Source organism: Psittacula echo, assembly GCF_963264785.1.
Source record: "Psittacula echo genome assembly, chromosome: 3".
NCBI lineage: Eukaryota > Metazoa > Chordata > Aves > Psittaciformes > Psittacidae > Psittacula > Psittacula echo.
Window position 1 is genome coordinate 2,300,546 of NC_137736.1, and position 15,068 is coordinate 2,315,613.

The 15,068-nt window shown below is 49.1% G+C and overlaps 1 protein-coding gene and 1 long non-coding RNA gene across 2 annotated transcripts; one reads left to right on the forward strand and one right to left on the reverse strand.

Moving 5' to 3' along the window:
- Positions 1–4,208: 4,208 nt before the first annotated feature.
- LOC308218502 (G-protein coupled receptor 35-like) lies at positions 4,209–5,699 on the forward strand (the record flags this gene model as incomplete). Its single annotated transcript, XM_080612679.1, is given in 4 exon segments — positions 4,209–4,219; positions 4,477–4,550; positions 4,700–5,194; positions 5,197–5,699. Coding segments are annotated over 4 exon segments (1,083 nt in total).
- A 1,411-nt stretch (positions 5,700–7,110) lies between these two features.
- On the reverse strand, positions 7,111–8,034 carry LOC308218292. The gene is made up of 3 exons (XR_013956358.1): positions 7,823–8,034; positions 7,293–7,721; positions 7,111–7,205 (listed from the first exon to the last, which is right to left on the reverse strand). It is a non-coding gene; the product is annotated as an uncharacterized lncRNA (long non-coding RNA).
- Positions 8,035–15,068: the final 7,034 nt, after the last annotated feature.

Genomic DNA, 15,068 nt, shown 5'->3' on the forward strand with positions numbered 1-15,068 from the left:
CATGGCTGGGTAGGGAAAGAGCAACTGATGTCACCCGCCCGCACTTGTCCCACAAGTACGGTACCTCACGCTGTCCCACACGACAGCTAGACTGGAGAGGCACGGCTCTGACAGACGGACCACTCGTTGGACAAGGAATGGGCCGGTTGGTCCCACTCGGGTCCTCTCCTCCGCACGGCCGTCCTGGCCAGCTGGGCTGCAGCACTTCCTCTGCCTGATGCCACTGGGTGCCTCCTGGGACAGGGACACCTGGGACCTGTCTGCATCCTGCTCTCTTTCACTCACCACACCACTGCCTGCATGCTCTCACCACTGAGCTCTAGCCAGCAGCTTCTCTCCTCTCACAGCTCACAAAGCCAGGAGAACACCCATCCTCTTGTTTTATGAGCAGTCAACTGCCAGTAGCATCACTGCAATCAAGTGTTTCAGCTGGACAGGTACTAAGAGTGAACAGGCGGTGAGACAATTCCCCACCAGCTGTGTTGCACGCTGATCATCAACACCAATTATACAGCCCACCCCTGAGCCCTTCAGGGCCTAGAGCTCTCTCTTATCCCCTCTATTTCTGTCAATGCAGGGTACAAAAAGTGAGGCCTTCTGCCACCCGTGCGAGATACCAAGGCCTCGGTTCACTTGCCAGCCTGAAGCCTCTGCTCAAACGGGAGCGCAGGCTGCAGCCCTGCCACTGGCCCCATTGTGGCCATCTCCAGCTCCATCCCTGCCCCGGGCACCCAACCCATCTTAAGAGGCCACTTCGGTCCAGCAGCCTCCGTCTGAGCAGGGTTGGGGAGACTTTCTTCAGCCTAGAGAGAGGCTACACTCGGTGCCAAGGTGCTTGGGGCGCCCACCTCCCTGCCCAGAGCTCTGCAAGCACAACTCAATCCAGCAGTCAGCGGGAGGGCCCTGCACGAGATGGTCTAATCCCGGGTATCGCATCTTCCAGCTTGCTTAGCTTAGGTTTCAGCACAGCTGCTGAGCACCACTGCCAGCCACCAAACACACCGGTTTAGGAAGTGCTGGGTGATGAGACGCTAGACCTCAGTGGAAAGTTCTGCCCCCATTTATTTAGCCAGCAGATCGACAATGAAGACCAAACGGGGATAAAATCTCCTACGCAGGAGGAGGAGGTGCCAGAGAAACCCTTAAGTACCAGCGAGCTGTTGGTGCTGGGCACCAGCCCTGTACATGTCGCCTGTGCCCATCCTGCAGCCCCACAGGCTGGCCCTGCTCCTCCTGGCCAGGATGCACGGCTGCACAGCCCCCACATGTCCTGCCTCTGCTGACACCCGCTGCTGATTCTGTGGCCCTAAACCTACGGCTAACACCACCTGGGGTTCATTCTCTCTTGCTCTCTGTGCACTGCTGCTCAGGGTCCTGCTGGGGCTGCAGGGAGGCAGAGGAGCATCAGGTACCTGGCTTCTGCGTGGCAGCGCAGTCCCTGCGAGGCAGACATCCATGCGGCAGGTCGTCATCTCTTTCAGTTTCTGTCCTTACTCCAGGGTATTCTCTGAGCAGTTTACCTGGAAGATCACAGCACATTATTTCCTAACAGGAGCTGCGAACCAGAAGCTAAATCCATTCTAACATGGGAAACAAGTGACTCAAAAAACTTCCCTTTTTCGACCGAATGAACCCTTGCATTCACTCCCAGGGTCTTTTGAAGCAGTTCCGTGGTTAGGGTGATGACATTACTGCTTTCAAGGGCTGCAGTGACAGATGAGCCCGAAAGAACACAAGTTTCAAGAAAAGAAAAGAGCAAAGTGCTGTGCCTTAGGTCACTGTATTTGAGAGCTGTGAACAACAGCAGCAAGGTCAGAGCAGGCACTTTCCAGATTTCTTCGTGCTGTTTGGAAACAGAGAGGAAAAGCCTCTCACCTAAGTGCTGTGTCCCTCACCTAGAGCTCTCCTGCCCCAGAGGCAGTGTGTCTGCTCACTCCTGGCTGTGCTTCCCTCCCAGGTCAGCTCGCTGCCGAGGCCCTGGCCAGCGGTGCCCATGGTTACATTACCAGCCCTGTGAAGTACTGCCCTGCCCAAGTCTCGTCTCATCTCTGTGCAGCACACGTATTACATCCTTGCTGACAGCTACCCATCCCTTCGAGAGGGAAAACCAGGGCTGTTGCCACAGATGTGGCAGGTCTGAAGGCAGCTGATGCAGAAAATGCCATGCCCTTACCATGCTTCCCACCCCGTTTCCTTCTTCTTCTCCCTCTGCTCAGTTCAGGTCCCTTCCCTCACTCACCACAGCTCCTGTGCTGTCCTTCATCGTTTCATCCGCCACAGTCACCCTTCACCCCTCCGGTACCTGCTCACTTCTGAGCTCCCCACACAAGGAAGGAAGAGGATTTTACATGTAAGGGCTCTGGTGCATCCGCTTTTTCATGGCATCCTGCTGGGAAAACCACTGGATGTTTGCCACCACGGTGCTACTGTGGCACCCACGGTGCCTTCAGCCTCTGCCTTGCTTCTCTTCCTCCAAGCTCTCTTAAGGATCTGCAAGAAGCCTGATACTTGGTGAGCTGCTGCTGGAGGAAACGAGCCCACCCTGGCCTTCCACGGAGGGGGACGGCTACTGCCCAGTTCTCCCCAGTCTATGACGGGGGGAAAGCAGGACGTACGCCACAGTGCTGCTGACCTTGTCCACTGAGCCCCAGACTGTTCCTGGGCCTCCAGCAGCAGCAAGATGCTGTTTTACAGCCATCCCCATCCTTTTCTCACAGCTGCACGTTGCTGCCTAGCTCCTCTGATGCTGCAGCCACTTTATCTACCCCACCGTAAAGCATTTCCAGCAGCCGCAGGATATGCTAGCTTATCAAACTGCATCTCTGTAAAGACACTTTGTGCTCAGCCATACCCCATCTGTGCTACATGGCCTGCTTTAAAACTCCCTGCTCATTTCCTCCCTCCTCCCACCAGTCTCTGATCTGCCTGGGGCGCTTCTGAGCCCCGATGCTGGGAACTGCATTTGGGCCACATCTCCAGCCCCAAGGGTGGTGCCAGCCACAGCCCTTTCATGCAGCAGAGCACCACCAGCCCCGTTTGCCTGCCTTGTACTTGAGCACAGAGGCTGCCGCTGGCATTGCAGACCAAGGCTGACGAAAGCAATCTGGGCATCAGCCACGCCAGCAAAGACATCTGCCTGACGCACCTAATGAGCATAACAAGGTGGCAGCTTCAGCCTTTGATGTAAGCTATTTCCCTACTGCTACTTACTGTAGTTCAGAGAGGTTTTCCTCAGGTGACGGCCAACGGCTTCCTTCCAGGGTGCAGGCAGCGAGCAGCAAGCCTCTGTTGGGAAACCCAGAGCTGAGCACACAAGAACTGAAGTGAGCTCTGTGCAGGAGTCACGTTAGTGCCTGTCAGTGCCTAAGACACTTACATAGCCCCCAGCAACTGAGTTATTTGGGTCTTTATCGGTCAGTGGAGTCTGATTTTGCAGCAAGTGCTCTCACCAGCTGGCCACAAGGAGGTTTCAGTTGCTTGCAGAGGCCAATAACTGCTTAACCAGGCCTGTTCAGTCATGGTGCTCCTTCCTAAATCTCGGAAAGCTGTAGGGTGTCACCATTTCAGTCTCCTGGTGGAATGGCAAAAAAACAGACTTCAGATTCAAAGGTTAAATTCCTTCCAAAGTGCATTTAGATGCAAGCAGAAATTCAGTGACGTATACACAGAATCACCAGTTCAGAGAACTGTTCCTTCTGCAGGCCACACACAGCCACTGTGCACAGGATGGGGTCTGATAAAAGCTGGTTTTTATCAGCCCGTGAACTCACACTCTTCACATAACCAATTCCTTGCAGAACAGCCTGCAGCCAGCGTGACGCAGGCTCAGTAGCTACTACATACATCTGACGGACCTCGCAGGGTGGCAGAATGCCTGCCCTGAGCAGGAGCCATCTCATGCAGCCCTTAATGGCAAGTTCCTTGTTTTGCACTGGTGGTCCCTCTTTCAGGTGCGTCTGTCTGCTTTACATCCACAGAATCGAACTCTCTCCTGGAATGCATGGGCTTAAAATCACGTTAATGCTTGCACCCCCACTGCCCTCACAAGGAGTGGACAGCTACATGCCTCACTCACTCACTTAAGGTTTCAAGCATGCCTTTGGGATGCAGGAACTCAGATGCATCTCTCTTCCTCAGCTCTGAGCAGGAGCTCCAGGTTCGCAAGGCAGCCCAAAGGCTCAGAAACCTACTCAGAGCAGAGCACGAGCATGGCCACCAAGTGAGATCTGCTATGCCCCTCCAGGCCTTCACACCACTCCTCTTGTCTCCCAAGCCAGCAGACCTGGTAGAAGAGCTTTTGCTCGTGGGTTGCGCTGGGCTTTAGGTTAGGTTGCTGCAATCCCTGCCTAGCTCATAACCAAGCTAAGGGTAATCTTACCTCATTTGCACAGCCTGGCTTAAGGAATCCCATTGTCACGGGATGCCCTCACTGTCTATAGGGGTTCCTCTCACTGCTATTCCACCCCTCCATTCAAGATGCCACTATTTAATCAAGACTGTCTGCTGTGTCCTATTGCAAGTGTACTTGGAGATATTTACACCTAAACTGAGTAAATATAAACAAAGCTTGACACAGGCTGCATCCCAGTTAGAGGCTGACTGAGAAGGCCGGCTTCGGAGACTCAAATTCACATTTCTGATGGGCAAAGTAAATAGTTACTTAAATACCTTGTTTTCTATGGGATATGAATCTATCAAGAGGTCGGAGGAAAGTCTTACCATGTCTTTTCCTATTTCAGGTCTCCTAACATCACACAACTTCTGCACAACAGGACAAGGAATGTGTCCAACAACTGCAGTATCACAAGTCTGGAGCTTTACCACCATGTCCGTCTCTTTGAACTTGCTCTGTGTAACATCATTTTCTTGTTTGGAGCTCCATTTAATGCCCTTGCCCTCTGGGTGTTCTTCTGCAAGATAAAGAAGTGGACAGAAACAAGGGTGTATGTAATCACCTTAGTCTTTGCAGACTGCTTTGTCATCTGCACCTTGCCTTTCATGGCTTACTTGCTCTGGAATAAGTCAGCCCGAGATGAACTCGGCCAGTTTACAGAGACAACGTATTTCATCACCATGTTAGTGAGTATCTACGTAATTACATTTATCTCCATTGACCGATACATTGCCATAAAACACCACTTGAAAGCCAGGGCCTTCAGGTCTCCATCAAAGGCAGCCCTTCTCTGTGGGTTTCTGAGATAATCGGTGCCATTGCACAGATTTGGCAGACCCAATCCACCCTCTGCTTCCAGAAGGGTACCGCCGTGCCTGCTGCTCTGAGCCTGCTCTCCATGTGCTTCATTTTTATTCTTCCGTTAGCAATCTTGACTTTTTGCTCCACAGAAGCGATCGGGAGCCTCAAAAGATGCCTGAACACCAATTCACCAGAGGAGACATCAATCCAGAAAGCTGCTCACATTATTTGTGCAAATCTGATTGTATTTCTAGTATGTTTTCTGCCAGCCTTCTTTGGGTTACTTGCCAGGTTCGTAATGGAGAGCGTTGGAGCTACCTGTTTCACGCTCCACGTTATGAAGAACATCTCCTCCATGACAAGCTGTGGTGCCACATCTATCTGCTGCCTGGATAGTGTCTGCTACTACTTTATGACCAAGGAGTTCCATGAAGCCCTTCTACTGCCCAAAACCAGCAGTGAAAAAGCAGATCAAATCCACCCCTTGCAGACACACACTTGCTAAAGGAAAGCACAGGGTGGAAGGAGGGAGGCAAGAGGGATGAAAAACAGCAAACCCTTCCCCCCAAAAAAAAAACCATCTCTGCAACATCAGGATAAGTCACATCCTCAGTGTTATTGGGATAACTGTTGCTCTTTCTCTCTGGAGAGATCACAGAGTCATAGAATAGTTTGGGTTGGAAAGGACCTTCAAAGCTCCTCTAGCCCACCATCCCAGCCAGCAGATCAAGTCACGACACAAAGAAGGTGTTGCACAGTGTAGGTGTTAAGAGCCACCAGTGCTGCTGAAGTTTGAGCCAAAGGAAACGGGACCTTCTCCAGTACTTGCAATCATCGTAGGTACAGGCGTACCTGCTAAAAAGGGGCAACCCTCTCCAAAAGGCCTGGTATTAACGTGAATTTTGTCCTTCTGTCCTCAGTGACTTGACTCCAGCTTTGACTATGGTCTTAGATCACTGTATCGCAGCTTCAAGAGGGAGAGCCATGTTGGATGGAGAATAGATGCTAAGGCCACTGTCTCCACCATGCACTTATTTGTACATAACATGCAACTAAACAAAGGAAACTGAGCACCCATACAGCAATACACAAATCCACTTCAGGTACTGCTATATAGATGGTCACTTAAAACCAAGAAAAAACCCATGTACTACAATGCCAAACCTAATACATCTGTGCTGCTCACACCAAACCATACACTGGGAGTTTCCTGATTGTCCCAGGAGATGACAGTCCTGTTTGGAAACATCCTGAAGGCCTAAGCACCCTTTGATTTGCCTATCCCACATTGCCCTTAGTCATTGTCCTTGTAGCATGCGTGGGTAAACCCCCTCCCAAATCTTTGCTCGCGAAGCCAAGCCATCTATCAATCAAGCAATATAATTTCAAAGCTTGCAGCTATTACCAGGACACAGCTACTGCTGTGCCTGGAGGAAAGACAGTGGCCTGAGACTATTGCCCCATTCCTGCCCTTTAACACTCCTATCAGCTTGTGCCAACACCCTGGCGGTTTGTGAGACTAAAATCATTGTGGGTATAAATCAAGCCATTACTGCATGGAAAAACAGAGCCCCGCAAAGCATTCTAGACCCCAGAAGAGAACTTTTTCCTTGTGCCTATCAGGTATAAATCTGTCAAGATCTGATCTTCCTCCCTGGATCCCGGACCATGCACCAATGTAAATGGCTGGCTTTCCAACTGCAAATCTCCTCCGTAATACCTGTGCTTGCTGACGACGCACCAGGTATCCTCCAGCCCCACAGGAAGTGACAACAGAGCAGCTCAAAACAGTTAAGCCACAACGAATGCCTGTTCCAAACAGATCATCATGAAAACGTTCGCTACTTTGAAGAGAGATGAAGGTTGAGCCACATCAACCTGTTCTCCTACTGTTAACCCAGAAAGCAAACTACTTACTTCTTCTGCAACCCCTGTCACTGTTCACGGTTTCTGCCTGTTGACATGGGGCACCTTGTCCAATTCCCAGGGAGCTCCAATGAAGTTGTCTCCTCTGAAATACAAAACAGCAACGCGTTTGTGACTGTGGCCTCCTCGACAGGCCTCGTAGGATGGCAAATAAAAACTGCTGTTGAGATACCATTTGCTACTGGTTTATAGCCAAAGCATTTCAGAGCAATTTCTTCTTCCCCAAGCGCAGAGTTTTCCAATCCAGGAGGGATCACAGACAAGGCACCCTATCAAATAAACTAAACAGCTTCCATGATTTCAGCCCAGCCAGCAGCTAAGCACCACACAGCCGCCCGTTTACTCCCTGGCGATGCCCAAACCGCTGCAAACGTGCTAGAACATTTGTAGTTGGCATTCCTACACGTAGCCAAGCTTGCTGCATATAGAGCTGTATGGAGTGAGCGTTTGTCTCTTGCAGGAAGCAAACTGAGGCCTCCCACTGTTCGTGTTCTACATTAAAAACATTAAGTGTTTCTTTTTCTCATTGTAAAATAGAAATTTCCTGACTTCACAACCCCAGTCATCACGAAGGAATGGTTTTTGTGGTTTGCACTGACTGCTAGGAAAAAAAAAAGGGAAGCATTTTTAGCGAGTGGGAATAAAGCTATTTCACAGGATTATAGCTGTAAATAAACATTCATTCAGTAAACGGAACAGCACCTTTGCCACAACAAACCACGGAACCTGGCCCACAACAAACCAGCAGCCATCACACAGCACTGCAATAGCAAACCATGAGGACAGCGACGCTCCGATCCACACATCTTTCTGATTTCCCTGCACACTAGCCTCGCTCACAACAGGAGGGAGCAGCAGCCACAGTCCATCAGAGCTCCAACAAGCAGGGCTGGACCACTGCATCCTCCCGACGTTTCAGCAAGATAGAATCTCTCTGTCCCTCGAAAGGAAAAGATGCTGGCAGCGGCTTAAACTTTAAATGAGAAAATTGATGCTGCAGTAACTCTTAGGCTGTGGGGAGCAGGGGGGACACAAATAAGATGCAAAACTAACATGCGAGGAAAGTAATCCAGAGTCTTGCTTCTATGTGAGCAGCCATCAGATTCAGCAGTTTTGGCCCTTCTAAGCGGGAAAGGCAGGGGCTGGCATGAGGCATTATTTCACGGTGTTGATGCTGTGGGAGCATGGAGAGGGCTATAGTACAGAGAGCCCTGCAAGGCAGACAAGGCCAAGATCTTCCCCGACAGAAAAAGGAGGCAGGAAGCCCATCCAACCTGTCTATCAGCAAACCGTACCAGGAGCACAGGAAAACCTCACGAGAAGGCCTTTCTCCGACTGAGAAACAACCTCAAGCAGGACATCAGGCAGAGCTTACAAGGGAAGGAAACATGACTCTACAAAACACAGTCAAGTCTTAGAGATCAAGTACAAAGATCAAACAGGTCTCAGCAAATTCTTCCCTTAGACATGAAAAGCTACCTACAAATTACAAGCAAAGAAGTGAGATCACCTAGTACTGCTGCTGCTAAAACCAGCAAACTTGTCCAGCTATGCCCTGAGAACCACCCTATTGCTTTGTCACAGCTTTCAGTAAGGATGAAGAACCCAAAAAGTCCAGAAGTTTAAAGGAATCGGCACATGAAATCTCACACCAGCAACAAGGCTTTTAAATAAGCCAGACAAAATAGGGTCGGGGGCAAAGACCACCAAACAGAGCCCCTGCTCTTCGCACGGGTGCTGGTTCCCAGTACTGCCCCCACACTACCCTGATGGAGAGCTGCCAGCAAGGACGTGAGAAAACAGCACACGTCACCTGCACCGCGCCACACGGTGACAGCGCTCACAGGGCTGAGACAGGCTCAAAACTGCTGGGGCAGGGGAAAACACCAAGGGAGCATCACTGGTCCAAGGCGGAGGTGACAAAACCTGCAACTGGATGGAAGAAAGGAGCCATAAGGAGCCGAGGCGGAGAAAAGAGAAGCGTGAGGATCCTGACCCAGTGGTGTCCAGGAACCAGACAGAGACCCAAGAGCCACACCAGGAGACGCGCAAGGTCTCTGCAGGTAACGCTTCATCGTAGCTTTGCCTACCGGTAGCTGCTGTTGAGCTGCTCTGACATATCCTGGTGAACCCCATGATCACAACCAGCTCTTTTGCGCCTGGTAACATGATTTGTCTCTCCCTTGAAGCCTCCCCAGGCTCACGGGAGACACAGCTGCCCTTGCCTGGTGACCGCAGCACCAAGCTGTGGATGGGAAGCATCATACCAAAGAGATGTTAGGAGTTGAGCTCCCATCAGGCTTGATTTTGCCTGCTCATGCTTAATACTGCTAAGGATTGCCTTGTTACAGACAATAGGAATGTGTGGACAACATCTGAGGATGACGCAAAGTGAAGCGTTTTCTCTGCGCTGGTGAAACTATCACGACCCAGGAGCTGGGTGACTTTGAAAACTACAGTACTGACAAGGACCATGACATGAAAACGACAGTGGCTGGGGATCAGCGAGCTGGGCGTACTAAGTCACTCACTAATTTCTAAGCTTCCACCAACAAGCAGCCTAAGAAAGGCAACAATCAGTCCCTGCAAACGCAAGAGAAGCATTTAAACCAAGCTCTATACTGGGCATGCTCTAATAACAAGGCATTAATCTCAAAGGCTGGTTTGTAATGCACAGACAGACAATGCAGAAACACTTCTGAAGCTGCTTTAAGACAACCTGGAAAGTGGGAAGGGCAAATGCGCTTGCCCAAGACAGCAGTTCAGGGTACTGCAACCACAGAGCAGTCACAACATCAGCAGGTACAGGGGCACAGTGCCACGTGTTCTCAGCATTGCTGGTGGAACAGAAATATGGAACAGGAGAGAATTACTGTGAGTCAGACTGAAAACCTGTTCTGAACTGTCTGGAAACCACAGCACACACCGCTCTGTGAACGGGACTGTGGGCCCATTCAGGTGGCAGTCCCCACACCGACTCCAGCAGGAGCAGTGGTCTACAAGGCAGAGAGAAGACCTCAGGATGCTTTAAACCCCCCAACAGCTCCCCTCCAAGAAATGCGCACAGCCTCTTGGCCAAGGAAGGTCAATGGACATTGCCCAGCGGGTATCAGGCACTGGAAAGTAATTGAAACAAAACCCCCAGACCACTGCCAGAGGAACTGCTGCAGGGCTGCACAGCAGATGAGCGTTTCACCCCACTGTTGCAGGCGCCTCCGTCCAAAGCGGATGGTACGAACCACGCCGCCGGTGGTAGAGGAAGCTCAACCCTAGGGAAATGCATTGAGGAGGGGCAGGAGTGCTTCCTTGATCAGCATCGCTGCTCTCACAGCCACCAGCAAATGGACATTGCAGCACACCTCACTGGCCATGTACCAGCAGCACTGCTTTGAAGGGCTCACGGTGCCTGCACATCACCCCACAGCTGGTGAGGAGGAACATTCACTCTCTCCAAGGGCAGCGAGGGAGCAGGCAATTCCTCCTGGCTACTTGCTGACCTGGGTATTTGAGCTCGGCAAGGCATTGCCTCTCCCCAGCTGTGGTGGAGAAACAGAGAGGGCTGGAGCTGGTGCATTTGCAAAGGCTCATTTTGATACTGGCCACATTAGACGTGTTTTGTACACTTACGACTTGTCCCGGCCTTTGCTAGCCCTCCCTGTTGTCTGTTGCGGTCGATTCTTGTGTCTTATCTTATCTTCTTCCTTGTGTCCCAGTCACAGAGCTGCTGCAGGTATTGGCTATAGCACATTCCCTCCCCTCTGAAGACGTCTCCTGGCATGATTCCTGCAGCAGCACTGTTTTCAAAGTGAGCCAAGAGCTGCGGATGCACATAGATGCTGCAGCACTGTCCTATGGTTCGCTTGCTCAGGGTGCTTTCGAGTCCCAGGAACCTGCACCCCTGGAGCCATGGTCCCCTTGCAGGGAAAAACCAAAGGCGTAGAATCATAGAATAGTCTGGGTTGGAAAGGACCTTAAGATCACCCTGTTCCAACCCCCCTGCCATAGGCAGGGACACCTCACACTAAACCATGGCACCCAAGGCTCTGTCCAGCCTGGCCTTGAACGCCGCCAAGGATGGAGCATTCACAACCTCCCTGGCCAACCCATTCCAGTGCCTCACCACCCTCTCAGTAAAGAATTTCTTCCTTATATCCAGTCTAAACTTCCCCTGTTTAACTTTGAACCCGTTACCCTTTGTCCTGTCACTACAGTCCCTCAGGTCATCTCAGAGCTCCCAGGTCTTTTCTGTCCACGAACAATTGCACCTGGAATAAACTCCTGCATTAACTCCTCCAAAACAGGAGGGCAAACAGCCATAGTGACCTTAGAGCCAGGCTGATCAAACCACCCACTAGACCAGACACAGCTCACCTCTTTATTTCACATGGCTGCTGATCACATTTTCTGCCACGGCACTGGTGAGCCTGCATCCGTGACAGAAGCCGTAACACTTCTGAGACGCGAACCAGCTTTCGCAATCCTTGAAAGGCAGCGTGCAGACCCCTGACTCTGGTTCTTGCTGCAGGCCACTAAATGCTACCACCAAGGACGTCATTCAGTGGCAGCTAAAACTAGTAAGAGATGTACTAATGATTGCTCTGATCAGTAATGAGAAATGATGCAGGGACAACTCAGGAATGAAGCAAGCTCTCCTTTGGATGCATCTCTCCAAAAGCATGCTGAGCTGCAAGGATGATGGCTGCCTTCTCCTGAGCACCACTAGAAGGGGAAGGGATAAAAGCTGGGTTTAGGCATCCCTTTTCCATTATCACCTGCTTGTAACAGCTCACGTAACTCCTAGCTGCAGGATCCGAGTCTGGCCCAAAACAGAGGCCCAAGCATCATCCCCTGCTGTTGAGACTGCTCCGGAACCTCAAAAGGCCCCAGCTCTGCTCTGCTTCAGGGCTGCACAGAAAGTGTCAAACCACTGGAGTGAAACCGGACCTCAGCTCAACTTGAAGCCAAACAAGGGGGACGGAGGAGGAAGGAAACACAAACTGGGGTTAACGAAAGGGAGGGAGGGAGGGAGGGAGGAAAGAAACAGGAGTGAGGCAAACCAACCATGAGCGTCAGTTCTGGTACTTTTGAAACGCATTCAGTGCCACTGAAATAACTCTTATTCATGTTCTTACTCCGGTCACTTCCATGGGGGCGGTACCTTTCCTGGGAAGCCACTTGAGAGCTGGAGTGAACGAAGGCGTTTTACCCCATCTGAATTTTTGCCCCAGATGTCGTCAAACTTTCCACTCTGTGTTGTTTTCTGTGATGTGTTTTCGTTGTTGATGGTTTGGTTTGGTTGTGTTTCTTCTAATACCTAGAATAAAACACATTCCATTTTAAACCGTGACAGTCCAGGAGCTGGGTGGGATTCTTGGGCTAAATCTGAAGCCCCTATACTTCAAGCCATTCTGGCAGCAAGGCAATTCCAATGAACTTCAAGTACTCACCAGGTATATCGTTTCTACAGCATTGATTCAGTCCTATTATAACAGCTAGAATAATAGTTACAAAACACTTTCCAGATTTCATGTGTGTGAGCTTTTAATTTATGCTGAATGCTTGACTCCATTGCACCAGCTTTCAGGAAAAGGAATGGAAGCAGAACCTTCTGCACCACTCCTCCTCACTCATCCACAAAGTAATTTGCAGACATCTATAATGGAGCACAGAAACCAAATCCAATTAATTGAAAAATAATTGAAAAGCCATTAAAGTGGTTTGCAGAACCTTATAAATTAAAAAGGAATGAAAAGAAATGGAAGCATAACATTTGTAATTAATTTATACGGCAGAAGTTTACATTTGATATTCTGTACAGCTTTTAGATTAATTATTATGCCAACTTTTTGCAGACGTGCACTGATTAGAAAGGGAAGAAGCAATAAATCTTGTTTTCCTCATAGGAAATATCCCCATCTTGTTTACAAACACAAGAGGTTACTTTTAAACTTAGTTCTCAGGAGTTAGCTGGGATGTTCTATCTTTTCTCCACCTGCTTCTTCAATGCATCTCACACAAAAATGCAGTGATTGTTCTGGCTATGAACATTAAAATGGCAAACTGAATTACACCTGTTCTGCAGAAGTATTAATGTTCTCTTAGGGCTGTTCCACTTAGAGCCGGCTGCTTTCTACGTTAGAAAAGGAAAACCAATAGCATCATCTTTCAGTCATTCCAGTGAAACCTGCAAAAAGAGTTATTTTGGTCCCTTTCCTTGGTTGCGTGTCCTCCCAAGATACCCGAATTAGTCACCTCTCAGACAGTTCTCAAGACTCAGCTTTTGGTGAAGAAATCTTCAGCTTTGTTTCATTTACAAAACGTGCAGAAAAGGCACAGTTTTCTTGAACCAAGAAACTAAGGTGGATAGGACCATTCCTGAGCAGCTGCATCGGGATTTAATATTTGCTCCAGAGCCTAAGGAGCACAAAGGCTTGCTGACTTTTGGGTGTATTTTGCTGGTGTAGAGTACTTCACAGTTCACGTAGCACAAGCACTCCTTAGTACTTAAAAGTACACTTTGCAGCTCCACATTAAACTAAGCACACCGATAACTTACTTGGAAATACTTCAATATGAAGTCTCTAAGCCCTGGAATAGCTTGGAAAAACACTCTTTCACCATAGAAAGAAACCAAGCCCCTCTCTCCAAGGAATTTACCCACAAAGGTGCTCACTTGAAGTCAGGTTTCTTTAATGCTTTGACATTAATCAAACTTAAGCAGTGATTAATAATTTCATTATCTCAGAGTGACATGCAAATGCATAACACCCCTCTGAGGTGTGAGCACAAAGCAGGTACCCACCGCTTTGCCCACAATAGTCAGTGCTAGTGGACGTACTACCACACTTGGCTCTGTAAAAAGGCAGATGATGCTTTCTTCAGTGGATGAAGTGCAGGAAAGGACTTTGAGTATCCAGCTCTGGTGCTTAATCAGTGTTAAGACAATTTTCAATGTCAGATGTTCCCCTCAAAACTCTCTTTTAAGAAAACAAAGAATTTGTGAGAAGTACAAACTGAACAGTATTCTCCATCCACCTCCACAAAAATCAGTGACGTTACACTAGTTGTAGGATAAGAGCTGGGCAACTCCTTAGCCTTTCCTCACTCTAAGGCTGTACAGCAGGCAAATGCTACACGATATGAACAGTGCTGCTTCTACAACCCTAACGGGTGTTTTAGGCTTATAATAGAGTGCATTTTTTAAGACACTGCACAGTAACACTAGCAAGGGATTACACCAGGATGTGAACGATTCTTTAACAGAAAGAACATCATCAAAGTACTGATAGAAAGCAGAAATTCATCAAAACCCTCACGCAAGATGACAGCCAGTTCAAAAAGTCTCCAGCGGATTTAATACCACTGGGAGAATCCTCCCACGTCTAAACTGGACGCATGTAAGTGATGGCAATTATGGAGATTAGAGGCTGTATACTCCCAGCTTCTTGTCGTGCTCCCAGTGCTTTATATGCACCTCAAGGTTTTATTTCCTCATACGTTCAAGCAGTTCAAAAGCATTTGTTTGGCATTTGTTATAGTGCCAGCTGCTTATTCCTGGTGGTATCTAATAGGATTAGGGGGATGCACAAAGTGGGGATGCACTGCTCCTGTAATGCTTTGGGAGATTAAATGTTATCTTTGCAACATTTTAAAGCCTTATTCCATTTTGCACCAATTTATAATGGAATGATTTCTCCTCTCTCTTCCTCCTCCTGTGTTTGAAGAGCAGCATGTCACCTTGAGAAACAGCATGTGGGATCTAGATGAGAGAGGCGGGAGAGAAAAGCTTTCAGGAGCAGCCTTGTAGTCCTGTGGGAATCAAAAGCGTAAATCTGAAAAGCACAGGATTAACTGTAAATCTCAGGTTTCAATGTAAGAAGTAATGCAACTGTATGCTCCTTACATTCTTGCTAAAAGGAAAACTAGTTTTCTCCTTAGACAGTGACAA